The sequence below is a fragment of the Schistocerca cancellata genome, chromosome 5 (genome assembly GCF_023864275.1).
Source record: "Schistocerca cancellata isolate TAMUIC-IGC-003103 chromosome 5, iqSchCanc2.1, whole genome shotgun sequence".
Taxonomy (NCBI): Eukaryota; Metazoa; Arthropoda; class Insecta; order Orthoptera; family Acrididae; genus Schistocerca; species Schistocerca cancellata.
Window position 1 is genome coordinate 568,818,064 of NC_064630.1, and position 27,864 is coordinate 568,845,927.

The window sequence follows — 27,864 nt, forward strand, 5'->3', positions numbered from 1 at the left end:
GCGCCAACGAATAGCGAAATTCTGGGTGACCCACTGAAGAGTTGGAACATTAGTGCTGTTTAACTAAATGCCTGCTTCCAGCTCAGCAATGGTTTCTGGATTGTTACTGTACACCTTGTCTTTAATATAGCCTTACAAAAAGGAGTCCCGTATTCAGATGCAGAGAATACGGCGGCCAATAAAGGTCCATGCCAGAGGACTCTGCGTACCACGGAACCAGAATGGAGCACCCAGTGTGCTCCTCCACAACGTCAACCACACTCCTGCTTCGTTGAGGTCGAGCTCAGTCTTGAATGAACCACATGTCGAAATCATGGTCACTTTGGACAATGTAGATGAAATCTTCCGAAACCTTCACGTACCATTCATTAGCCACCAACGCCACCGAGGTATATCGCACAGATTATTCCGTGACGAACTGGACACCACAGACTCACACGTTCAGGGTGAAGGAACTACCACGAAATGCGGATTCTCAGCCGCGGCCGCCCCCCAAAAGCACCAATTTTGCTTATCAACGAACCTATCCAAATGAAAGTGGGCTTCGTCACTAAACCGAACCACACAGCGCACACTAATTCCCATCATGCCCCGCGGCCAACCGTGCAATTTCGAGGTCCTAACGCAGTTTTTACACGAGTTATGACGATTTTATTCCATATAGTTCAATAATTGTCACCCTGTGAAAGTTTTGGCACAGACCGTGACTCAGCTTGTAGGTAACATACATAGTTACTTAACCTCATGATATGGAGTACAAGACTGGTTGTAATCTAACAAAGCCGAACCTAACTGCGCTGATTGCAACGAAAATTGAGAGTAATCGACAAGTATGTGGGACATATTGTACATAAAATTTTTTTATCGGTGCTGGTCTCCCCACACTTGGCATCGGATATGAAAAAAATACGTCTTGCCTAATGTATCTTTTTGGGGTATCTGCCATGATAGAATACGTTGGTTTTCGGTGATTTCATAAGAACAATGTAATTATACGTAACCTAGGCATGTCACCTAAACGATAACAGTGGTGGTCGTAAGTGTGAACATGTAGCAATCTACTGACCAAGATCAGGTATATTAATGCCCCATTATTTCTGTTAGTGACCTCATATTTCAATGAAGAAAAAAAAACTTCAACCTTTACACAAGTTTTCTGCTGTGAGGTATTTCCCACTGTGTTATAGCTTCATACTTTGCTCCTTTAGGGGCAAAAGTTTCACCCAAAGTATTTAATATACTTACTAGTAACGTACTGCTAAGAAAATACTAAGAAAATACTAAGAAAATACTAAGAAAATACTAAGAAAATACTAAGAAAATACTAAGAAAATACTAAGAAAATACTAAGAAAATACTAAGAAAATACTAAGAAAATACTAAGAAAATACTAAGAAAATACTAAGAAAATACTAAGTAAATACTAAGTAAATACTAAGTAAATACTAAGAAAATACTAAGTAAATACTAAGTAAAAAAAAGCCCTGAATGTTCGAGATTTTATTGGACAATAAATTTTCTGAGAGAAGCTAACATCCAGAAACTTAAAACTACCTTGTTACATAGATTTTGAGATAACAGAATCTAGTCAAACTTACCTTCGGCTCAAAATGCACATCTTTTCATTCTCCGAATCATTACCTATATGCAGAGTAACAAGTTGCGATTCTCTTTAGATTAGTCTTTCATAGTCTGTGCCATTCTGTACCACGATAACATGTTGACACGTCCCTGTATTTAGTAATGTAATTACGGTTTGAAGAAAGATTAGTTTTTCCATAATACACACAATGAAGTTCTGGATTCTCATCTTTTGTACAGATAATTTTAACTGATTGAATGGGAGTCTACATAAAACGTACTGAGAATTGGTTAAAAATATGAGGTGTTTTGCAAGATTTTTTGAAGTTTGATTGCATTAGGCATAGCGTAAACGAGCAATGAAACCTCAGTGTATGTTATGAGACTGCACACGCCGTATTCATATTAAGGTAAGAGAAAACTAAGTGCATGAACATTGGAAGTATCCGTGATCGAGGAGATATTTTCCTTCCGTCCGTCACATTTTTCCGTCATGGCAATGTAAGTGGTTTAGGAATACTAACAAATATCTAGACCAGGTAAGATCCAATGGAAATACTGTCTTCGAAAGCTGTCTATGTTTTACTTTCTTTCAATGGCTACTAAACTCCAAATAAATCCGAAACCAAGAATTCCTGCATTTGTATTTGACTCTTAAATCTGAGTGTTTCATACACAAGTTCTTGAGACTTGCCACCTTTGTCTTAGCGTGCACAGTAGAACACTTGCGCAATCTCTCCGTATCACATGATAGTACATCGTTATCTGAAGATATCTACAAGGCATCACCCACTCAGAACTGATTTACATTACTAGCTTCATCATCACTTTTTCCCCTGTGGAATTGTAATGTGGTACCGATCTACTTGTGTTCAAGATGTTTAGAGACGAGTCGTCCGGATGCTTTAATTCGAAGCCATGCTGCACTCCTCAGTGTTAAGTGCAACACTGCTTCAGCATATTCACATCTAAAACAATGTATCAAATCTATTAGCTCGTCATTTGGGAGTTTTATATATGGCGTCAACATTTAAGCTGGTAGACTCTAGAAGGCCTGTTCAGACATTAACGTCACACATGTTAGCTAGCAACATCAGGAACACATTTCGTTAAACACGTCATTGTGTAGAAACCGTAATTTGGAAATTGGTACTACAGCAGACCTAAATGAAAGATAGTGAAGAATGAAATACAATTTTTACGTCAACGTTATCTTTTTGCTCCCTCCCCAGCCTTGCGCCTAATTACATTCATGTAATGAAATCTAATGAAAAATTAGTTTGATATAATGCACAATGCCACCGTAAGGACTTAACAAAAACCCAACGATAAAAAGCTCCCTGAACGCCAGTAACCTCAATACGAGCATCTTAAGAGCTATTCGTTTTTACGTGCTAACTTTATTTTCTTGTTTCTGTGGGTGACAGTGTAAAGATTTACTATGTTATCTTAAGTGTTCCGTTGTTCCGTAGTATGGTGCTTCCACACACGTCCAGACAGCTTCGCTACCAAGCAACAGGATGATTAGCATAAAACGCTTTGACAGCGGCGGAGTTATTTCGAAAGACGTTATCGCTGCCATTACGCAACGTAATCCTCGCCCAGCGGTTGAGAACTATATTTCCTCTACACGCACATTTCTCAGTACAGAACTTACAGCACCGCCAGTCTTTATGAAAACCATCATTGACTGCCAATTTTAGAGCATGCTTTTTGTAAATAGCTTAGTGGCTTTGCCCAGTGGCTTCACCAGTTTCAGCTATCCACCTGTTTTATCCACGATCAGTTGCTTGTTACCACAATCGTTTGAAATGAAGTTCACATCTAATTTAAACTATCAAAATTCCTACTTTTTATGATTTTTAAATTTTGTAGTTTAATTCTAGTGAGGAACTTTCATGTCTTCAAAATTAGATTCATGCTTTATGGACATCATAATGTAATTTCACAAGACTTTTTTTACAGCCTGCTCGGATTTCTGGTAAGTATCCCTGTTTATTAGGCACTGCACTTCAAACTCCGTCATGTAAGATTCAGTGTGACAGGGAAGGAAGTCAGGTAGGTGAACAAATATGCGAACAAAGTGTCAGGTTTTTATGTACTTTAATGAACTTTTTTTCATCAAAATGTAATTCCCCACCAAGTTCATGCTTACCTAAATTATTTGGTAACAAAATAATTAAGCAGACATTGGGGAATGCAGGGAGTAACATTAGTGTCAGTCGAAATTGTTCCAGTATGTTATGAAACAACAGACAAGTACACTTGCCAAAAGGACCTTAATACAGAAGATGAAAACTTTTCTTAAATCAGACAGTTCAACCTTTAAGCAAAATACTATAGTATTCTCATAGCCAAAGGCTCTTAATAGTTAAGCAAATTACCAGTATGGCAAAACATTTCTTTGCTATCTGCAAACAAAATACATCTCTTGTAAGAAATTTTTAATTAAAATAACTATCTTCTTATTGCCTATTCCATACTGCCTAAATGCCACTTTAGAGGGATTGCAGCCTGAAGTTCTACCAATCTACGTGCTTACTCTACTGAATAATGTTACACGCTCACAAAGCCGTGCAATGTGCTCCAGATATGGTGTGAACATTAACAGTCACGAGTAACGACAATTGGCAGTACAGCACACTAATTTCCTTCATTTATTTCTCACTGACGTTCTTTTGAGCAAGATCTTTTAAACCTTTGGCACCCGATATAATCATTTGTAATACGTTGAAAGGGGGACAGGGGTCGCGAGCTAGTGCAAATCACGAGCCAGTGTCGGTTTAAACACATCTGGCTTCGAAGCCAGAGCACATTACAAGCGAACTTTGAAGATACACCTTTCTCTCTTTAAATAGGTAATATTGATATATACACATCGATACAATTAAATGTTTTTACTTAATCACTAGTGATAAGAAATGCTGTTTGAAAGTTTTATTACTTTAAAGTCAATACCATGCGTAATAAACCTAACGACAACCTATAACTTCACGTCATGCAAAGAAAAAATCTTATGCTTAATCACTCCCAAAACTTATCCGACGGTCATAAAGAAATGTTACTGAGATCTAATATTTGGAATATAAACAACAAAAAAAGCAATATTCTGCACATTTTTCTGTCATTCCTGGTAAAGCCACGCAACTAGCAATCACACATACATAATAAAAGTTCCTAAAACTTCCAGTCACGCAAGAGAAGTGCTAACGAATTAGGAGAATTAATGTGCAATGCTAAAAAAAAATTACGAGTCTCACAGTTTGGGCATAATTTCACTGTGGAGACGAACGTTGACAGTCTTACGAAACAGTACTTGCAAATCTAAACTGATCTATGCTTAAAGTGCTCACACTTGGGCAAGAAATAAAAAAAATTGCCGAACACCGAACTAACGGAGAGTGTGCCTCTACCTTTCTTAAGATTAATTCTAATGCCTATTGTTCGTTAACTCTAAAACGATAAAAATTCGTGTTTCTCATGTTTTCTTAAAAATTTAAAATGTTTCCAAATTACTCAGGTAGTCTGTAAAAACCATCAGCTGTTTTTGTGATTTCAGCGAACTGTATTTATAAATACTACTTTCGACATTTTTAAAGAAATTGTGAACACACTCTACAGTACCCGTTCAAAGTTGCACCGAACGTATTACGTCCCGCCTCTGGCTTCGTAGGGTCACTTCACTTCGAGTCATCCTTTTAAAAGAAAGGATCCCTCAATCGCGAAGCTTTTGTGCACTTCCTGTAAGCACAGCCTACATCGTAACAGGCCGGTTTCCCTTTCTCCTCGCGAGCGAATTTGCTCGTCTCAGCGAGGTCAACTGGCACGTTTAACCGAGCAATACGGAACCATCTTGACAGCCACACAAAGAGGCGGTTATGTAAACAGACGAAAGTTGTGCATTCCCAAGTATGGACTTTTCACAAAAAACCTCACGTCTCCACTATTGTAACTGGCAGAAGAGAGGAGATGGTAAAGAAAATTTAGCTATCTCCGTGGTGAATTTTTTATGTCCCTTAACTATTCGGGGACGCTGTAAGTAACCTTTGTCAACAAGTAATTTCTTACGGAAACAAACATGAGCATCAAGGGCCGTAACGTATCATCACTCTGTTTACTTTGGAATACTCAACGCTTGTCTGCTGCTGTTGCTACAACTACTATACAAAACCTAATCTAAAATATCTGCAAGAAACTATGATTTCAAACCTCTTACCTACAAATTTTCAAGTAAACTTTCCATTACTTCAAAAATCTTGAACCAAGTTACCAGATAAAAGCATTAAACATACTGCATATTGTAACTTCAGGCTGCATTCTACCTTATTCATGAAAAAGAAAATTGAAACTTATCCTCCTAGTAATTCAAAACAGCACAACCAGAAATTTCATTTATTTCTTTTGGAGCTTTTTTCACAGCCACACACCAAATCAATTTAAACGAGTTGTGTATCTCGGAATGGTTTGGTCGCAATTATTTTTAGCGTAGTGTTTTTCCTGTTAAGTCCGTTTTGTCCACTTTTTTCGTCATTTTTCGTGCATTCATGCTATTAGAAAATATTTTTCTCTTTTTTTAATGACTCAACAGTAGTTTCAGTGCCGCAACGTGACAGTCACGGTCACGACGAGCTCGGCAACAGTTTATGGGTTTGTTTTTTTTTTTGCTTCCCGTCGCACAGTTTCTGGGTACGAGGCGGTAAGCGGCCAGCACCTCCTTAGCCGGCGGAGTGCGGGGGCGGACGGCGGCCGCCGCCGCGTTCACAGTTTGCAGAAGAGCTCCGCCGCTGCGGCTGCGACCGCCTCCGGGCGGCAGTGGACGCGAACGCGCAGCTGCGAACGCGAGCGCGAACATCACGAGGAGCAAGCGGCGGCAGCTGCGGCCATCCACGCAGCGGCGGCGCCGCCGGCGCACGTGCACGTGGGGATGACGGGCGCGTAGAACACGTGGCCGTGCCCCGTCGTGTAGAGCAGCGTGGCGGTGGGCGCGGGGGCGGCGGGGGCGGTGGCCGCGGGGGCGGCCGCCTGGTGGTGCGCCGCCAGCAGCCGGCTCTGCTCGGCGAAGAGCACGCGGTAGGCCAGCTCCTCTATGAGGGCGAGCGTCTGCCGCCGCTCGTGGCCCATCAGGCACACGGTCGACTCCTCGACGACGCTGTGCAGCAGCATCAGGTACTGGTACTTGAGTTGCTCCTCGTCCGCGTCGACGAAGTGGTTCCACAGGTAGTTCTCCAGCTTGGCCCGCTGCTGGTTGATGTCCGAGAAGTCTATGAAGAAGCGCGAGCACATGTAGCGCTCGAGCGTCTTGATGTAGTCCGGCTGCGCCGGCCGGTAGTTCTTGACGAGCAGGTAGCAGTACTTGAGCAGGCCGCCGCCGCGGATCTCCTCCGGGTGCCTGGTCGCGATCAGCTTCTTGTGCAGGTGGTAGAGCGCCTCCTGGAAGTCGCCGTACACGGACTCGCCGACGACGGTCGGGTAGAAGTTCTCGCCGATGGGCAGCTCGCTGCACTCGTAGAAGAGCAGCAGCGAGTCGAGCACGATCTGGAACGAGTCGACGGAGAACTCGAACTGGCGCCGCATCGAGTCCACGAACTTGAGCTCGACGTTCTTGTGGCCGCGCGAGTTGCCGAGCGAGATGAGCGACCAGCGGTCGCCGTCGTGGTTCACCTTCACCATCTTGGAGACGTACGCCTCCTTGAGGCTGCAGGTGGTGATGCGCTTGCGGCTGACTCCCTCGGGCAGCAGGTCGAACAGCGAGCCCAGCACGGCCGTCTTGACGCGGTCGAAGTTGCGCCCGCCAGACAGCTCGACGGCGAAGATGAGGTCGAGGTCGTTGTAGGGCTGCGACTCGGTGGCGAGCACGTGCGACGCGGCGCCGCCGTTGAGGCGTATGTCGCGCACGCGGACGCCCGTCTCGGCCTCCAGCTTGGCGCGCACCACCGTCACCAGGTCGCGCAGGCGCACCTCCAGCGTGGGGAAGTTGCCGCGCCCGTGGATCGACACCACCTCGTCCATGACGTCGTTGAGGCGGCGCACCTGCTCGTAGCTGAGCACCGCCAGCCGCTGCTGGCCGCCGCTACCGCTGCCGCCGGTCGAGTTCTCGCTGACCTGGCTCAGGGTCTCCATCATGTTGACGCGCCGACGACGCTCCTCGCCGATCTCCAAGGAGCCACACTGCAACCGACAAAAAACACTCGTCAGCATCGCTACAGGAGACAGTGCTTGCTAGCGCTGCGCACGCCGATAATCTGTAACAAGTGTTTGCTACATTAACGTCCAATGGTGGTACAATATTTTGCTGCCTCTCACGTTAGTGCTGCACGTCAGTCACAATAGGGCGAAGAAGCTAATGTCGGGAGATTTCGGGAAAAACATTGCGTTGCGGTAACGGGGCTACTAAAATGTAGACTTTCACGGTCGGAAATATCATGTCCATTATAATTATCTGGGCTGTTATACCGTGGTCGGTTGACGAATTCTGTGTCGATTCCCAACGTTTTGTCTCCGACTGCGGGAGATATCTTCAAGGGTGTCCGTAGCTCGATGGAAGGTCCAACACACCCACTGGCTCACTACTGACTCGCTGAACCAGTGGGTGTGTTGAACCTTCCATAGAGCTACGGACCCCCTTAAGATTTCTCCCGCAGTCGGAGACGAAACGTTGGGAATCGACACAGAATTCATCAATCGACCACGGCATAACAGCCCGGATAATTATGGAAACGGGGCTGTAACATCAAAAATGGAGATGAAATTAAAAATATTTTGCAGTAAGTCAATCAGTAACACTTATCAAATGCTGGCTATTGAATCTGAAGATGGTCTTTGAATGTCGAAAGCACGACTATCGCTCTGAATGAGTGAAAATGAATGTACCCCGCAGAAGGATGCATACATGGAAAAAGTAGACGAACACTGCACTCATAGATGAAGGAACAAAATGCAACTTACACTCAGAAAACAACATGGTCGCTTTCCGCTTATGTGTAACTATAGCAGTGTCAACCGTTTTCGTGCTCTACCACACGTCGAAATTTCAAAGTAACATTTATGTGTGTCACGTCTTTGTGTCACGCATCTCGCAATTTTTCTACGTCTGAAATGTGGTGATGTGCGGCTGGTCCCTGCTGAGGTTCCAGCCCTCCCTCGGGCATGGGTGTGTGTGTGTTTGTCCTTAGGATAATTTAGCGTAAGTAGTGTGTAAGCTTAGGGACTGATGACCTTGGCAGTTAACTCCCGTAAGATTTGACACACAAATGTGAAACAAGTTCACTTGGACGTAGTTTAAGATGGAATCCGCAGTACAAGATTTTAAGAATGGTCGAAAGAGCGAAGTATCTATGGTGTCTAAGGCATTTTCGACTGAGCCCACGAAGGAACTCTTAAAACTAATGAATGTAAAATATAAACATTTTCATCGTTTACTTGAGCTGATTTAAGAAGTCCTAATGATCCGTAATAATTCAATTGTCAAATCCTGTATTGCATAGCGCGTATCTGAGGACAGTCCCTAGCTTTGGAGGCCACTGTCAGCCCAGCTGGTGTGCAACCTCAAACACGCTCTCCAAGTGACTAATTCAAAAGTAATGCCTCCTATTAATGCTATTTCGCCATTACGAAACTTTCTAATTCTGGCACATATTAGTGGTTTCCTTTAGCTATGAAATTTTATCGTGTTTCATTTGATGTATCTAACTGTTCATGTTATGATCTAAAATTCCGATTAGTAAATGAATACAAAGCAGTCAGCCAGTTCTAATCTTTGACCAACGCTTTGATAGATGTAAACCAGACTTCATAAACAAATTTAAGTAAAATTTCACACTAACACCTAATAAAAAGGTTATCAATATTTCTTCGACGAAAATTTGCTGTCAGTGCGCTTCATTGTATATATTATTAAACATGCTGGCCCCTATGGTAAGGGCTTGTCATGTAGGATTAGTTACAATCTAGAAATAAACCACAGGTCATATTTTTCCAACGTGAAATTTTAGTTGCATGAGTTTCTGAATACGGATTTACATGCGGCGAAACTATGACCAAGAGGCCGAATAAAATCTGCTTTAGTTGCAACTAGTTGAGAGCTTTGGATTCATTTGCTGATCTTTCACCATTGCTGAGACGCAGACGTATTCGAAACACACAATGATCAGATTGGTGATTGGTCCCTTACGCGAAATATCCGAAACGACCACATTTGAAGTTTTAAACTATCAAAACTTATCTGAAGACGTCCACAGCCCAGTGCAATCTAGATTACAGCATTACGGTTCGATACTTGGTAATTCTACAAGCAGTCAAACAAAAATGGTAACAAATGTAGAAATGGTAACTAACTATGCTCTAAACACGTTCATGTCATCTGTAGCCCATTTCTGACTACGAACTGTGTAAAACAGCACTTTTCCCAACTAACGTGCTGAAATGAAAACTGTAACGTAGTAAGGATAACACTAGTTTAAGCACACGCAAAGGTAACACTCCTGGAACGTTGTTTTTTGTAATGCGAACATTAATCTTCGTTAAAAAATTTCTGGGTGCCCATACCATCACAGCACAAAATTAAAGAAAAAAGGCCGATAAGGAACTAAACGCACAGCTGTCCTTTTGTCTGAAAAAATTACATTTGCTTGATACGCTGCAACTACATATGTACAATCTTACTGTAAATTTTAGAACCATTATCTGACTTATGGTAAACAATATAATGCAACCTCTTAGCGATTTTATGAACTTCATCGTACGATAGAGGCGAGTTCAAGTTTTCATCCACTGCATCTGGCTAACCTCTGAACATTAGACTCCCCAGAGTACTCTAAACCGAACACTGGTTTGCTCGCAAAATTAAGTGGCAAACATTACAAATGCAATTACTGTCCCACTACCTTTAACGGACTACTTCCCTGAGTCTAAAATAAATGGAAACCTACTGACCCGTATTAGTACAATTTACAGAGTCAACAGCTACAGAAGTTATTTTCGCACAATGCAGTGACTGTATTACTGGTTTTCTATTGGGTACTTTGAGTATATGCAGATCTCTAGCCACAATGCGAAGATAACATTAACATTACGTATCGTGCCAGATAGCAAGACGCGTTCAAGATGGTGTAACATGTGTTTCATCAAGTCCTCGTTATTTCTGCAACTGTCTCTAAAAATTAAATTCGCGCGGTGGCAACAGCTGACAGCAGACAGCTCTAGGGATGTTTTGAAGTCGTTTTCGCACATCCACAGCGCACTCAAGTCACTAACAAAGCTATAGTGTGTTTAGACCCATTGTCCACATGCATTTAGTTATGCCTCGTTTCTGCTGCACTGACACACGATCAACGTGAATTTCTCCATCTAGTAAACGAGTGACAAAAGTTTGAGACGTCTTCTCGCCGAGTTTCTGTAGACCTGTAGGTAATAAAGAGAAATTCAGCTTAAATGAGGAGTGTGAGTCGTCAGCCATGCAGCAATAGCGGCGTGAATCACAGTCCAGGCTAGCAGCACTGTTACGTAACAGCGCGGCTACGGGCCCCACAACGGCGCGCGCAATCTTCTAACAGATGGCTCACAAAAAAGTGAAAAGCACGCCGCACCACGTACAGTGCTCTTAGGAGTATTGTATTAACGATGTTATGCTCGAACACGAAGTAGAACGAGTGTACCGATGAGCACTTATCAACGAGGCAAGTCCATAGACGCGGACAACATTTTTACGGTGAGGAGAAACTTGTCTGCATTAACACAGGCGAAAAGAAGTACCGCGATTATGTAGAGCGTTACGACAATGGTATTAGGAGTGAAGACTCGGGAATAAATTACTAAAAATTTTAACGTTGCGTCACAGAAGCTCTCTGCACCAAAAAATTAAGCACACGAATCAGGAAGATTAATCAGGTATGTACCGTGATTAGTGAACTGCTCGCAAGATGACTGTCAGCTGGAGCAGCAGCGTGCCAATTCCATGCACAGACCAGCGTCTACTGAACTAGACGCCGTAGGACGGAACGGAGTGCCTTCGTATGTATCCCAGCTCCGGCGTTGTCGCGCGCAACGTCGAAGCCGAAAGGGAGCGCGGGCGCAGCAGGGGTTGTCGGGCGCGCGAAGCAGCCGAGTCAGCGGGCAGCGGCGAACCGCGCGACGGGACACACGAAGAGCGCAACCAGCCGTCAACCGACGTCGACGAGCGGCCGGCGGTGACTGGCTGCTGCCGCAGGTGTGGAGGCAGAGGGGCCGCGCGCTCCCCACCACCGCGCCGCCACCGCCGCCGCGCCACGGCAGGCCCGTTGCCAGGCAACGCCGCGGACAGTGAAAGGACGGCCGCCTGACGTCACTCAACATGGCGTCCGGCCGCTGCCCGCGGCGTAGAGTAGACCGGAGCAAGGACTCTTCAGCGGTGCAGCGGCGCGGTGCCTCACACCCCCCTCCCCCGAAACTCCCTTCTGACGTCACTGCCATCTGCGGAGGCGTCGCAACAGCCGCAGCCGTAAAGGACGACACGGAAGGCTTTAAAGATGACTCCCAGTGGCAACACGAGCGAAGCACGCTGGACAGTACCTGAAGTGGCACGACTTCCTTTCACTGCATTTTTCTTATACAAAAATTTGCAGGAGCATTTCGTTCGCCATAATTAGCGACCCCAGAAAGAGCTCTACAATCAACTTCGCCCTGCGGAATGCAGCGTCAACCATGTCACATCTAGTTCCAAACATTGACGACTGCTTGTTTATTCACTATGTAAGTAGGCTGTTTACGTTTTAATGTTGGTAACGCCACGTAGCGCTCTATATGAAAATCACTGACTCTGCTGTGTGAGGTCTGTGGCTGGTTTGCATTGTTGGAATATTTGCTATTGTAGTGTTGCGCAGTTGGATGTGAACAGCGCGTAGTGTTGCGCAGTTGGAGGTGAGCCGCCAGCAGTGGTGGATCTGGGAAGAGAGATGACAGTTTCGAGAGCGGACGATCTGGACGTGTGTTCGTCAGAACGAAATTTGTAGGACTGGATGTCAATTACTTTTAAACACTATTAAGGTAAATTTATCGTTCTCTATCAAAATCATTTGCTAACTATGTCTATCAGTAGTTAGTGTCTCCAGTTGTTAGAATCCTTTATTTAGGTGGCAGTATTGGCGCCCGCTGTACTGCAGTAGTTCGAGTAACGAAGATTTTTGTGAGGTTAGTGGTTCAAGAAAGGTATAGGTTATTGTTGCTCACGGCCATTCTTTTGTGGGGATTATTGAAATTCAGATTGCGTTGCGCTAAAAATATTGTCTGTCAGTTTAGTGATGATCAGAATAAGTAGAGAGAGAAATGTCTGAGTACGTTCAGTTTTGCCCAGTTAGGGCAACGTAAGGGGTTTACCAGCACAATAATTAAATATTTTTCTAAATTGCCCTGGTCCTATTCACCTGATTCGTCTCGAATGGACCTTCAGAACTGTACACAGTGAAGGAAAAAATGCCTGCCCACAGATAGCGAACACTGGCGGCAATACTGAAATTTGTTATTCACACACTCGTTTGACGGTTCTGGCTTGACAACAGTAACGCGATTCCAAGTTAATAACGCTGTAGCAGTTCAGAGTTCTATCAATTCAGTCCTCGTACCGTTTGAAGTCAATCATGGTAGTAGCTATGATTTGTTTCCCTTTTAAAGCAGTCAGCGAGCGTGTTCGGACAAGTAATACCAGTGTTGTCAGTAGTCTCAGGTCTTTGTTTCCGATGACTCTTCTGCATTTTATTTCTGGTATTAGGGTCGAATCCGGTAAACTGTTCTTAGTTCATCCAGTGCCATCCAGCAATTAGTAAAGAGTATTTACCCTAACACTTTGCATGCAAAGCAGTAATTCTCGTGAGACAGATTGTCAACGCAACAGTTTTCACGTACCCCCTGTGAAGAATTAATATGTTTTGTACAATATTTGTATCGTCATCGAGATATTGGGTACAGCGAACAAGATTTAGACGTACCAGCTTGCGAAATACTTTTTTGTTCGGGAAATATTTTTGCAAAATTTCTGTATGCAAGCACGTAACGTATATCTAATGAAGTCCATACATGAGCGAGCAAACAACGTAATGTAACGGAAGCATCACGCAAGCCTCCAATTTTTATCTGATAAGCAGCTCGTCTGCTCTCTCCATGGTAACTTCCCGGAGCACTCTGATACTTTTATATTTCCTATGGTACGGTGATTAATGTGCATGTTTGGAAACTGAAGAGCTGTTTATTTAATAACGCACCTGTGACTAAATACGCGGAGGTCTGCTTTCAGTTAACATGCTGTCATAAGAATGACAGTTATTTGCTCGCTTGGCAGCTGTGCGAGAAATTTCATTTGACTAGTACTCATTATTAAGCATTTAGTGGGTTAAGAGTTAATTTTGGCCTTTTAGGTGTCTTTGACGCTGCTGCTTTTACTATTCGATGCGAGAACCCATAGTCGACAGCAGCTACCATTTCACACTTTTCCTTCTCTGGACGAGCGGCCGTAACTAAAATATTCGATCGAGTTCTGTTTGTTCTTAACACAATGAAGTAAAATCAAGATTGGGGATAAAATCACACTTAACTGGTACTCAGCCCATTTTTGATCTGCTCCTCTGCGCGTGGTACTTTGTTAGTTAACACCCTAATATTTCTATATAGAAAGATTAACGAAACTGTTCATGTGCTGAATATAAATGAACTGAATTGTGACGAAAATTTTAATGACCAGGTAACCCCTAAATGAATCAGCAGCAGCGTAACTTGGGTGGAAGACTAGCAATCTGGCTGGAGATAAAACTAGCAGCCGTTCTTGAAAGGCCACTGTCTGAACGTAAAAGTGATTCAATGGCAGACCTTCGCCTGCCTGCTGTTGAGATAACCCTAACGGTTATCTGTCACTGCTCTGGCAAACTCTACACTGATTCTGCTTCAGTTGGCAACGAGAAGGGCCAACGAACCTTATCGCAGATAATCCACTCGCCTCTCCGCTTACAGCTCAATTGGCAAATCTGCCATTTGACTTCATGCTGCATCGCAAGACTTTCAAGGCACGTTCCATAGTGCTAGAGAGCTTCTGGACACTAGTGAAATACGTAAACGTGGTTGCACCTGCAGCCCGCATTTAACCACATTTTTCTGAACTCAGTTTAGTTTATCATCTGACCAAAGTTTGCTCCCTGATCTCTTAACACAATTCTGAAGTTTACGAAATACATACATCACCGCCTCTTTTATGCTAGAGAGGGTATCAGCGTATTTCTGCTCATTTATAGCCGACAGGACGAAGATTCAACACATGGACAAATTTTCTGACGGACTGCTGATCAATGGTACGTTACTAAATTTATGAAATGACAAACATTCGCGCACTGCACATTATGAAGCAGACAGTTTACAGAATGCTGAATTATCTCGTTCCTAATTTCAGTTTTCGGGAGAACTGCAATCTACATATACGCTATTCTTGTTCGTAACGATGTGACCAGTAAATGTGGCTCATACTTTAATGTATTATTTGAATTATGTTTTTCAAGATTGTGCTTAGCTTTTCACGAACACTCTTACTAAAATACCTTCAACGAACGTCTGAATTCTAGTCTGCCTCGTCATGGTATCCTGCGAGGAATGATGAACATTAAACGATATAGTAACTGTCATTCGAACAGAAGCAATGTAGTGGACATGCGCTCTAAAATGCACACCTGAGGAGATGAGCACTGTTTCCATCAGAAGCTGTGTTTCACAGTATCGAGAATGCTCGGAGCTTGTAAAGTATGCGTTTCAGAGTCTACGTGTACCAAACATTTTTGCTTTGAATGATCCTTTCATATTCGTGACTACTGAACATTCTTCCTGGGATACCCCGTACATTGCTTTTGATTTCTATTGCTGATTTGTGTTACGTCCTTAAGGATGGAGGAAGATGGACATTCGGAACCCACGGACGTCTTTTAGTTCTTCGTTTCGTGTCTTATTACCCAGAAATACTAGTACAGTACTGCAGAATGAACCTCTGTATTTATATAGCGTCGTGACCAGGAACTGCAATCTCGGGTGAAAGACACTGGTTTTAAAAATGGAAATTCCACAGGAAGGTCTCACATACAGAGGACCAGTATATTGCGGAAAATGAGTCATTGTATTTGCTGAAATCTTGAGGAGATCGTGTTAGAAATGTCTTCGCACAGTTCATTAGGAACTCAACAGTAAGTGGATAGGCTGGAAAGGAAATTGCTCTTTTCGCATATATCAAATGCAATTACGAACACCGTACGCAGTGGAGTGTTATCACCTCGAAGAATTTGACATGTTACAATTTCACGTTTTGACGGAACCAAACCGACAGACGAGTTCAACTTCGAAAGTTTACTCAGGTGAGGTACAGCGTTGTTGCCACATTTGTGCTCCACTGGACAACGTCGAGCTCCACAAAGCTACTCGAGACTGTGCTGGCAGTTTATCTTCGGCGAAGAGATCCATTACCGTAAAATTCGTGGATCCCTGGAGACTATGACGAAACATTGGGCAGCATATACCAGTCTTCAAGTCATTAGAATGTAGTTAAAGAGATTTAATTCATCCACGAGAAAGGCTGCTTAGCAGGCATGTTCATGTTCATCGTATTTGTGAGTATTGCGCTAAGGATCTGACACCGTTGTAAAGCTGCTTTAAGAAAGAAGAGCTGAGCTCCAACGATAAGGCAAATTTCGTCTCTGGATTGCTTAGCAAGTACGAAAACTCTCTGCAAATGCCCGAACTACGAAGGCAAGCGCTGGAATGAACAGTTGCGCGTCACGCAGAGCTTCGTCTTAATTCCGATAGGGTACGTTCCCGCGTGAGTATCCCACATACTACTTCTGAAATCAGGACGACAAGAATTCTGAGAAAGTAGGCTCCTACCGAAGTTAGACAACCGTTCCCACGTGCCGACCGAAAATCGTAAGAAGGTACAAAGAATTCTCTCTAGCCGACACCCGAAGGTTATTTGTCGAGTGGAGATAATGTACAAAAATGTGTAGTTTCACACTTACTGGGGAAACTAAACATTAACAACTAACTGATCACGGTAGACTATAATTCCATGTTTTAAAGCCTTCAATAATTTCGAATGTACAATTAGATTTCACGAGAAAGACCGGTAACAAATGAAGAGGAAATTAAGTAAGGGTAGACAAAAAATGGAATTGAGATAATATACTTTTGAAGCATTGGTAGTAGTTTACAAATGCGAGCAGAAATTGATAGTTACAACTGTAAGAGGAAGTTAATATTTTTGCCACTTTTGAACATAGCAAACGGAAATACGAATTTCAAAAACACGTAAGTGAACGCGAGTACTTTCCAGTTCGCCCATGATCTATCGTATGGAAAGATTGCTGAGATGAGCTGAATGTACTAGCTTATTACGAATTTTATGATTTGTTTTTGCCATGTCCGAAAGAACAACGTTATATCACGCAGAGGAAATGACACTAGCTGCTATTGGGCACGGAAATACATCAACGGATGAAGATAAAAATATGTGCCGGATCGGGACTCTAACCTCGATTTTTCTGTTTTTCTGCGACCGATGGCCTTTACTGCCTCTGCCATCTGGACACGGTCCCTGACACTCAAATTTCCTAAGTATCCATGCAGTACCGGCGCGCTGCTCCTGCCCATTATACTTTTCGCTCCCATGAATTGCTCATTTCCGTAAGAGTTAGAGCGTGTTCGTATGCCTGCACTGAAGGGATCATTGGGCCTTCTCGCCATATATATAGCGTCTATTTTCCAGATCATAATCGCTTAAGGCTGCAGGATGAGAAATGTTGCATTCTGTCAGGCATGTCCGACAATACGATCACAGAATTCTAACCTAGGACGGGGCAGCATAATGATCATATGCACGAAGTAACTCTTACGGTGATCTGCGAATAACCAACTACTGAAGGTAAAGGGGCAGGGGCACTGGGTCACTAGTGTGTGGTGGTCGGTGGTTTGGAAATTTGAGTGCCAGAGACCGTAACCGGATGGCCAAGGCTAACACTCCGACCGTTCAAGATTTTTAAAAGTATGTAAAAATCTGCCAATCGGTTGCATAGATTTTCTATATACCTTGACCAGGTTTCGTCACCTTTAAGGGTGACTTCATCAGAAGGTAAGGTAATTACATGAAGATATCGTCAAAGACTTACAGTGTTCCAGTCCCTGTTTGGCACACATTCTCAACTTTCACTAATGATGAATTTCAATTTCCAATAGCATTCAAAGTGCATTTCCTTTCGATCATAATTACGAAGTCTGTACGCAGTTCGCTTGGAAGCCTCTGGTCCCGCGATAGTACATTTAAGTTTTGAGCAAATAGTGCTAGAGGGCACACTGTCCTCCCCTTGTTTCCACTGACACTAATTGGACCGGAGACAACCTTTCTGATATATAAGAACTTCATTCCGTATTACTTCACAGGTGCTATTCAGCAGTATCTAAGTACTGCAAGGTCCCCGCGAGCTGAGGTCCTTGGCTGGGAGACACCTACATCTGGTCGCTGCAGTCTTCGAGCTACCTGCTGACCGCTTACAACAGTCAACTGCTGTTACCTGCGTGCACCGAGGACCTGGGAAGTCTGCTTCCGCACACACAGCTACAGTGTTTCACGAAAGGGAGCAGATTATACCGGACAGCCGGACCTGCCCAGTTTTCGAACTGCGGCTAGATGGCTGTTACGGTTACAGGTGGCTTACGGGACTCAGCAAAGTCTTTAGCTAGACTGACTTCGCGTAATTTATTGTGTGTGGGCAGTATGTCATGCCATTCGTTTCGTGTTGTGTGTGCCAAAAACTGTATGTATTTATGGAGGTTCTTTCAAAGGGAGCGGAATGGTTCGATTAACCGAAAAATGTGTCGAGCTTCGAATTTCAAAGATTGTTGTGTATATTAATGTAGGATTTTTGGCGTGGGAGTGGAATCTATGGACAGTCGCGGAGAGCAGATCACGCGGGTAAGTTGCCGGTCGGCAGGCAGTGGGCGAGTGTATCCTTAGCCGCGGCGGGGCGGGCTGTGAGTGGCTGGCCGCGCGGCCTAACTGTACCTGTCCGCTTGCGCAACCCGCGCTCGCGCTCTCGCTCTCGCTCCGCCTGCAGCTGCGCCGCTGCACTCGTTCCACTTACAGCATCGCCAGAGCGCGCGCCGTCGCCCATCCTATTCCATGCCCTGCGAGGTCGCCTTGTTTATTTCCTGTGGGGATATCTGAAGTCACTTTTGTATGAGGCCTCAGTGGATACGGTGATGGAATTAGTTTCCAGAATTGTAGCTGCCAGTGAATTTATTCGAAATTTTTTTTTGGTCATCAGTCTACTGACTGGTTTGATGCGGCCCGCCACGAATTCCATTCCTGTGCTAACCTCTTCATCTCAGACTAGCACTTGCAACCTACGTCCTCAATTATTTGCTTGACTTATTCCAATCTCTGTCTTCCTCTACAGTTTTTGCCCTCTACAGCTCTAGTACCATGGAAGTCATTCCCTCATGTCTTAGCAGGTCCTATCATCCTGTCCCTTCTCCTTATCAGTGTTTTCCACATATTCCTTTCCTTTCCGATTCTGCGTAGAACCTCCTCATTCCTTACCTTATCAGTCCACCTAGGTTTCAACATTCGTCTATAACACCGCACCTCAAATGCTTCGATTCTCTTCCGTTCCGGTTTTCCCACAGTCCATGTTTCACTACCATACAATGCTGTACTCCAGACGTACATCTCAGAAATTTCTTCCTCAAATTAAGGCCGGTGTTTGATATTAGAAGACTTCACTTGGCCAGAAATGCCTTTTTCGCCATAGCGAGTCTCCTTTTGATGTCCTCCTTGCTCCGTCCGTCATTGGTTATTTTACTGCCTAGGTAGCAGAATTCCTTAACTTCATTGACTTCGTGACCATCAATCCTGATGTTAAGTTTCTCGCTGTTCTCATTTCTACTACTTCTCATTACCTTAGTCTTTCTCCGATTTACTCTCAAATCATACTGTGTACTCATTAGACTATTCATTCCGTTCAGCAGATCATTTAATTCTTCACTTTCACTCAGGATAGCAATGTCATCAGCGAATCGTATCATTGATATCCTTTCACCTTGTATTTTAATTCCACTCCTGAACCTTTCTTTTATTTCCATCATTGCTTCCTCTATGTACAGATTGAAGAGTAGGGGCGAAAGGCTACAGCCTTGCCTTACACCCTTCTTAATACGAGCACTTCATTCTTGATCGTCCACTCTTATTATTCCCTCTTGGTTGTTGTACATATTGTATATGACCCGTCTCTCCCTATAGCTTACCCCTACTTTTTTCAGAGTCTCGAACAGCTTGCACCATTTTATATTGTCGAACGCTTTTTCCAGGTCGACAAATCCTATGAAAGTGTATTTTTATTTAGCCTTGCTTCCATTATTAGCCGTAACGTCGGAATTGCCTCTCTCGTCCCTTTACTTTTCCTAAAGGGAAACTGATCGTCACCTAGCGCATTCTCAATTTTCTTTTCCATTCTTCTGTATATTATTCTTGTAAGCAGCTTCGATGCATGAGCTGTTAAGCTGATTCTGCGATGATTCTCGCATTTGTCAGCTCTTGCCGTCTTCGGAATTGTGTGGATGATGCTTTTCCGAAAGTCAGATGGTATGTCGCCAGACTCATTCTAGACAGCAACGTGAATAGTCGTTTTGTTGCCACTTCCCCCAATGATTTTAGAAATTCTGATGGAATGTTATCTATCCCTTCTGCCTTATTTGACCGTAAGTCCTCCAAAGCTCTTTTAAATTCCGATTCTAATACTGGATACCCTATCTCTTCTAAATAGACTCGTGTTTCTTCTTCTATCACATCAGACAAATCTTCACCCTCAAAGAGGCTTTCAATGTATTCTTTCCACCTATCTGCTCTCTCCTCTGCATTATTCGAAATACACCAAGGATGGAGAGACGTCTACAGACGTTAAAGTAACCTCTGGCGTACCACAGGGGAGTGTTATGGGACCATTGCTTTTCACAATACATATAAATGACCAGTAGATAGTGTCGGAAGTTCCATGCGGCTTTTTGCGGATGATGCTGTAGTATACAGAGAAATTGCAGCATTAGAAAATTTTAGCGAAATGCAGGAAGATATGCAGCGGATAGGCACTTGGTGCAGGGAGTGGCAACTGACCCTTAACAGACAAATGTAATGTATTGCGAATACATAGAAAGAAGGATCCTTTATTGTATGATCATATGATAGCGGAACAAACACTGGTAGCAGTTACTTCTGTAAAATATCTGGGAGTATGCGTGCGGAACGATTTGAAGTGGAATGATCATATAAAATTGTTGGTAATGCGGGTACCAGGTTGAGATTCATTGGGAGAGTCCTTAGAAAATGTAGTCCATCAACAAAGGAGGTGGCTTACAAAACACTCGTTCGACCTATACTTGAGTATTGCTCATCAGTGTGGGATCTGTACCAGATCGGGTTGACGGAGGAGATAGAGAAGATCCAAAGAAGAGCGGCGCGTTTCGTCACAGGGTTATTTGGTAAGCGTGATAGCGTTACGGAGATGTTTAACAAACTCAAGTGGCAGACTCTGCAAGAGAGGCGCTCTGCATCGCGGTGTAGCTTGCTCGCCAGGTTTCGAGAGGGTGCGTTTCTGGATGAGGTACCTAATATATTGCTTCCCCCTACTTATACCTCCCGAGGAGATCACGAATGTAAAATTCGAGAGATTAGAGCGCGCACGGAGGCTTTCAGACAGTCTTTCTTCCCGCGAACCATACGCGACTGGAACAGGAAAGGGAGGTAATGACAGTGGCACGCGGAGTGCCCTCCGCCACACACCGTTGGGTAGCTTGCGGAGTATAAATGTAGATGTAGGTATTTGTCAGGATGCATCGGAATCTTGTTCGCCGGTATCATGCTTGCATTGAGGTTGATGGCCTTCAGTTCCAGCAAATATTGTAGGGACAGTACAAATGGTACCACTGTGTCAATGACGCTATTTGCAGTATCTGACCTAAATGAAATACGAAGTGAAGTTATTTTTGTCTTCTTAAGCTGGCTTCTACGACCCTAGATTCCTACCTCAAGTGTTGAGTCGAGCGTCCTCTATGTCCTGTTACATTTTTGCACATTCTTGGCAATTCTTGGAAGGAGACATGTCGTCACGCCATGTCATCCAATTTAGTTTGTTATCTCACGCAGTATGAGAAGGCGTAACTTTAGGATGCATGAACCTCCACTCTGTGATACTTCCTATTTTAGGCGCATCCCAGTAGAAGCAAGAAGGTGTGTTCTCACCTCGCTCACCATGTATTTAATAGGGTGTGAGTAAGAGGGGTCATTGTGTCGGGGGAGTAGAACTCGTAAAAAGCGCTGATGTCATGTTTTGACTTCAAGGGTCTTTCAAGCTGCCAAGTCGAAAATCTAGTTCCTTCTTTTACACCTCGAATTCGATAGCATTTTTCGTTCTGGTAACTAACTTTTGCCCTACCATGATTGACATTAGACCGCCCAAGCTTGGCATCCAACGTACATCTTGACTGGTGACTAACGAACACGTATACGTTCATTTATTGTGTTTCGAACCGTTCTGCTTACATCATGCAAACGGATTGAGCCTTCACAGAACAGAACGACCATCAAGTACGTGTATTTGTCTACGTTCGTAGAGAATTTGAACCGATTCGCAAAAGTTTTAAGTATAGAAAGTGGAACGCGTAGAAACTCCCTGAAAAAGTTTTTTGGCACGTGAAATCAGAACGGTTCACATAGAAATAGTGCTATTAGCTGAGCATTAATTTGATACTAATGACAATCTGTTGCGAAAGGAATTAATCTATTAGCACAATGTGCCTGGGTGGCAACTCAGATTAGTCGTTCAAATCTTTCTGTATATACTGTGACTTGGGTACAGTAATATGTTCGAATGGATATGCGAATAGTCGCTGGTTGGTTCTCGCTAAACCAAGAACATTTCATTTCATCTCACGTTTATAGCTTAGAAAGGAACCAAGCACCAAGACCCACAAACCGCAATTCTGCCCGCGAACTTCCCAGACGTTAGTTGCCGCCTTTGCGCGCTTTAACAATAACGAGTAGATTAACTATTCCGGACAAAATGTAGGAACACGTGAGAATATATATTGACCCTATGACTTGTTTGGAATACGCACTGAAGAAAGGTACGCCTATGTAGACAATGTTGACAGGAATGCACTAATTCTAAATGTACTGCGGGCAACATACAGGAAGCGGGGAATTGTCTCCAACTTGTACAAAAACCGGACTAGTAACAGTAACGATATGGAAAGGAAGCAATAGCTGAAAAAGGAAAGAGACAAGATTGCATTCCATCCACCCAGTTTCTCGATCTGTACATAAAGCGAAGATTAAGGGGGAACTAATTCCCCGCGATTTTTTCTTTAAAGTTCAGGGAGAAGAAAAATATCTGAAAATTACAATATCATAGTCATGTCTCAGACGGCAGACGACTGGTTTGTGGTTTTTGTGGTTTTAGGGCGCAAAACTTCTATGGTCATTAGCGCCCAGCCCGTGACTTAAGACAGTAAAGAACCGAAATTGAAAACCAGCAGCAATGGGAACAAAGTCAGAAAATCGGAGAAACTAAAAATAGAAGAATGCTTAAAAATCTGCTACAGAAAGGGGGTGGTTGTCCCCAAAAAAAGCTTCAAATGACTGACGTCATTTCACTGTCACTAATAAACTGGAGAACGCGGTCGGCTGAGCGCGTGTCATCTGCTAAAATCGACGATAAATCAGGCGATAGCTGTAGACGGGAGCGTAACGGATTAAAATAGGGGCATTCAATTAAAAGGTGTCTTACCGTCCACAGCTGAGAGCAGTGGGGACAGAGTGGGGGAGGATCGCCGCTTAAAAGATGTCGATGGCTAAAACGACAGTGCCCTATCCGGAGTCTAGCTAAAATTACCTCCTCCCGACGACGCGTTCGGGAGGAAGAGGTCGAAGCGCAAGGAAGGGCTTTCACTTCCCGCAATTTATTACGGGGAAGTGCCGCGGCAGACGACTGAAGGGCAGTTGACAAAATGAGTAATGTCCCGAAGGGAAGTTTTAAAATCACAATGAAACAAGGGTAACGGAATTACTAATGAGATCAGGCCCTACTGAGCCTATTAGTTTAGGAGTTGAGACAAATTAGGAGAGTTTGCTACTCTGGTAGCAAAATACCCGATGACTGGCGAAGCAGACATTATAAACGGAGACTAGGAAAGAGAAGAGTTACAGAAGACGAAACGATTATTAGCATGTAACAGAAATTTAAGTGTTGGGAAGTCCCGTCAAGGTATCTTTCTTGTGTTAGTCTTATGGAAGATAGTGAAGGGCCATAAGCAGTTCAGGCCACTCGAGAACGTAAGATTTTTAAGGTGTTAAAGATTAACCTATTTAGCTGTATATGTATTAAGAGACAAATTTCGAAGCAGTCTAAATGGCTGCAGCTCTGAACATACAGCTGTCTTGTGGCACTGAAAGGACACCCCATTTACAGGAATTATTGTACGAAAATGCTAATGGATCAACGTGTAGGTATTAGTCATGTCCAAGGAAAGAAGAAATACATTTTATATGAACAATTCGAAAATTTAGATTCGAATTTCACTAAGAATGTCACATTGAGCAAAACTATGAAATTTTTTGTGGAACTTCATGTACTATTCAGTTTTTAAAGACGAAGCCCTTCGTTGGGGTAATGGTGTTATACGTCAAGACAGAACTTTTTGAATGTCAATACATCTGGCAAAACTATCAGCTAAATTTATGCAGGCATACTAAGCATTTGTCTAACATGTGATCTAGCTCAGACTTACTTGGAATCACGTTTCCAGTATGTACTTTGATAGTAAGTGCTTATAAAAGCATCTGTTTAGTGGAATGTCGGCATTACTTTTTGGTACCATTGCAATTTGATTTATTCTGTTGGCAAAGTCTTCCTTCGATCAGCTACCGTATGTTACGAACGATCAAGTAAGAGTTTAAATTTTTTGAAAGCAGAACCTTAAGGTATACATTGGAGGAAGAAAATCGGCAGCACCCATTCCCAACAAACGACCCCGGCATTCGTTCGATATTACAAGGTAACAGCAAGTAATGATTCCACAGTCTCTACCCAGTGTCAACTTCTGCATCACATTCTTCAGTACGGAAAGACGCTATTTACGTTCGGAAGATTAAGTAGTCTTTTTGAGTCAGATGCGTAAAATGCTGGCGACTGGCTTTAAAAACCTCTGTTTCACTGCTAATTAAAAGCAAGCTTTGGTGCGGCACCTTCACGAAACTAGTTTCGACAGGCGTTACAGCTACGCCTGAATGAGACCCAAACGCATTGTCATATTTCCCTGCGCGTCTTATGTCACTGACCAAGTTTCTGAACCGCTGGTCATGTAACTTTTATATTTTTCGCAGAGGCGTGTTTCTGAAGTTCACTATTCCGATGTGTCGACATTAATGACGAGTTTCTAACTACGCAATAAAAGAAATTATGTTGAAAAATGTGTAATACTTCAGCAAGTTATGATCATGTGCTCTGTTATAGAAATGCTGATTTATTAACATAAATTTGTATCTGCGTTCCTGGCAGAGGCTCTTTTGTAAGTGTTTATTTGCTGAAGTACCACCACCTGCATAATAGTGAAGTCTTACATAAAGCCTTCGTGGCCACTTTTGCTAAGTAAAAATTGCCCATGTTTTACTTTCATATTCTCCTATTTAGTAACTGGTTCTACCGCAGCGCTGTTACTTTGTTCGGAAATACTGATAGTTGAATGAAGCACCCACACTGACAACTTACTCTGAAGCAACTTCCATGCTTAACAACGTTCTCTGGATGGCTGCATTCTTTCCGTCAAGTCTATTTGAGAAGTAAGAAGTATTAATTTTTGTGAAGCAGGACAGTTGTGCTAAGGTTAAAAATAAGAGGGCTTGACGGCGTCTGTGTACACAAAGGCAACAAGTCTACAGGGGAGTATCTAACTGTCACCACCTCGTTAAATGAACTTCCTACTTTGCCCCCTTAATTTCCTTACTGTTACTAATTATTTGCATCGCTAGTCAGTTACGTCAGTTTTTACCGGAGTCGGTGACTTACAGATCTCTTCCAGAGGAAGAACATTTCCTACAGTGTCTTGTGCCAAGCAACCTTCTGCCATGGAAAATGGCGTTTAGTTTGATTGAAATAAACAATGTTCGTGATGTCGGCACTATGTTTTTGATTCATGTCTAAGTCCGTTTGTCGAATTACAGTTTTGTAGCTCTGTCTGCATGGACACGAAATTTTTAGTGTTCCTTAGCCGTTAGAGTAGAGGTTGTGGCTTATTGTCACGTTACTTTCTGGAACGTCGTATTGTGATTGACTTCCGTACAACTTTCCTCCCTTTGGGACTGGCAACATAGCCAACAGTTTTTTGTGTCTAATTGAGTTAGAGATGTAACTCTTTGCTCTTTGTATTCTCCATATTTCCTTCAAACGTAGAGCGATTATCCACCACTTCTGAATAACTGTGTCGGTAAATATATGAAGTGAACTGGCTGACGCTATTAAAGATCCCACGAAAAGAATCCACGTGGGCCACTGCACGCCTAGACACAGTCCTGGACACGTAATGGGCAGCTCACTTTGGGTGCCTCTGTAAGCCAGTTCTCCCGCAGAAAGCTACTTCCACAGCGTGACAGCTGCTCGCTCGTAAGTTAATAGACTACAGTTCGATGGCATTTTGGAACCCACCTGAAAAAACTTTTCAGCAAGTTCTATGCTTTTCAGGTACAGCCAAGTTATACGTTATGACAGCCTACTACAACTATGCAGATTTGTCTTTAGATTACGCGACGCTGATTTTGTATTAGCTATATTAACAACAAAGTTCTTTATTATTGCCCCAACAGAGCGCTTTACAGAAAAATTTTATACTTCACGTTTCTCTTATCGTATTGCGCTAGAGTGTATCGGAAAGATTACGTGAGGAAGTATTCGTCACTCACTCCACAACTGATTTGTGCTCTTTAAGGGGCTCCGGAACGCCCTATACTTGCAATGTTAAAATAACGCTTATAAATTACATCTTTCCTCACAAAGTATTTGAGGTAGGAAGTTGAACTTTTTACAGATTATTTATTGGAATATGGGCTACAACTTGACACAGGGCTTTTACAAAATTTTAGTTCGGTTATTAAAGATGATTTTTTTCAATTGTAATGAAAATTCACAACATTTTTTTGCAGTTTATTTATATATTAAAAAATACAGTTTTTTGGAAAAAGGCTGTGTTAAATTATGCAGAAGGTACTGTGTAACATTTACTGAAATGTTTGAAACAAATGTGTTTGGAAGATCCTTAGAAAACATGTAATTAGTATGAGAAAAAAAAGTTTTGGGAATCGAGCGACAAAGATTGGATTAACTTTTTAGTGCATGCCAGGTCCATAGGATGGATTATCTTCATGCTCTGCAAACTCCTCCTCCAGCTTCCTCTTGTTCCTCCTCCTGTTTACTCTTGCTTGTATTTCTAGACTCTTTACAGCCCTGTCTGCAGCCCGAAGGCGCTCCTTGTCTAAAGCAAGCGTCGCTCGTACCATGTTAGAACCTATTTTCATTCCCATATTTCTAAATACCTTGCACCTTACAATGTTGCCATCATTGAAAGTCGCAACAGCAACTTTACTTTTACTCATTATTATACTTCAACAAAACAGACTCAAGAAACAGAATTAATTACGAATATTTTCGAGATAACGACAGTAAATAAACATGAAACAATCGACAATCACACCAGTGATATATATTGAACCATCACAGGTTAGCCACAACACACTTTATCTCACATCACTAAAATGTACCTGATGAACACGGACGTTAATAATAACACCATTTGACAGCAGTTCAACAGCGCCACAGTGGGTCACGCCCATGTAGAACACACTTCAAAAAAATTTTAAAAATAGTTGTAGTCTTCGGAATTGAATAAATTATATATCTATTAAAAGGTAATAGTATGCAGATTCAGAAAACGCAAAAAGTAAAAATTGAACTTTTCACGATTTTGAGCCTTTCCGGAGCCCCTTAAACTAGAATCCGCTGCACGCACTTATTAACAGGTAAGGAGACACGTCATGGGCTTCACGAATGAAGTGGGCGGGGGGAGGGAGACATCCGTGACTTCTTGTCACTACATAGGCAGATGACACACGCTCAGGGCGCGTCTCCGCGGAGCACGTGATGAAGCCGGCGGTGTCCGGCGTGTGGCAGTAACCCGGCGGTGCAGCGGCAATTGGCC

The 27,864-nt window shown here is 43.1% G+C and overlaps 1 protein-coding gene across 2 annotated transcripts in view; it reads right to left on the reverse strand.

Annotated features, from left to right (window-relative positions):
- Positions 1-3,667: 3,667 nt before the first annotated feature.
- Positions 3,668-27,864, reverse strand: part of LOC126188994 (terminal nucleotidyltransferase 5C) — a 96,542-nt gene continuing 72,345 nt past the window's right edge. The window contains exons 1-2 of one of the 2 annotated variants that reach the window (XM_049930793.1): positions 11,475-11,765; positions 3,668-7,749 (exon numbers count right to left, since the gene is read on the reverse strand). In XM_049930793.1, the coding sequence (XP_049786750.1) occupies positions 6,433-7,704 (1,272 nt within the window). In that variant the 5' untranslated portion in view covers positions 7,705-7,749; positions 11,475-11,765 and the 3' untranslated portion in view covers positions 3,668-6,432. Of the gene's footprint in view, positions 7,750-11,474; positions 11,766-27,864 lie in introns of those variants that run through there. The other variant, XM_049930792.1, reaches the window with a different exon arrangement.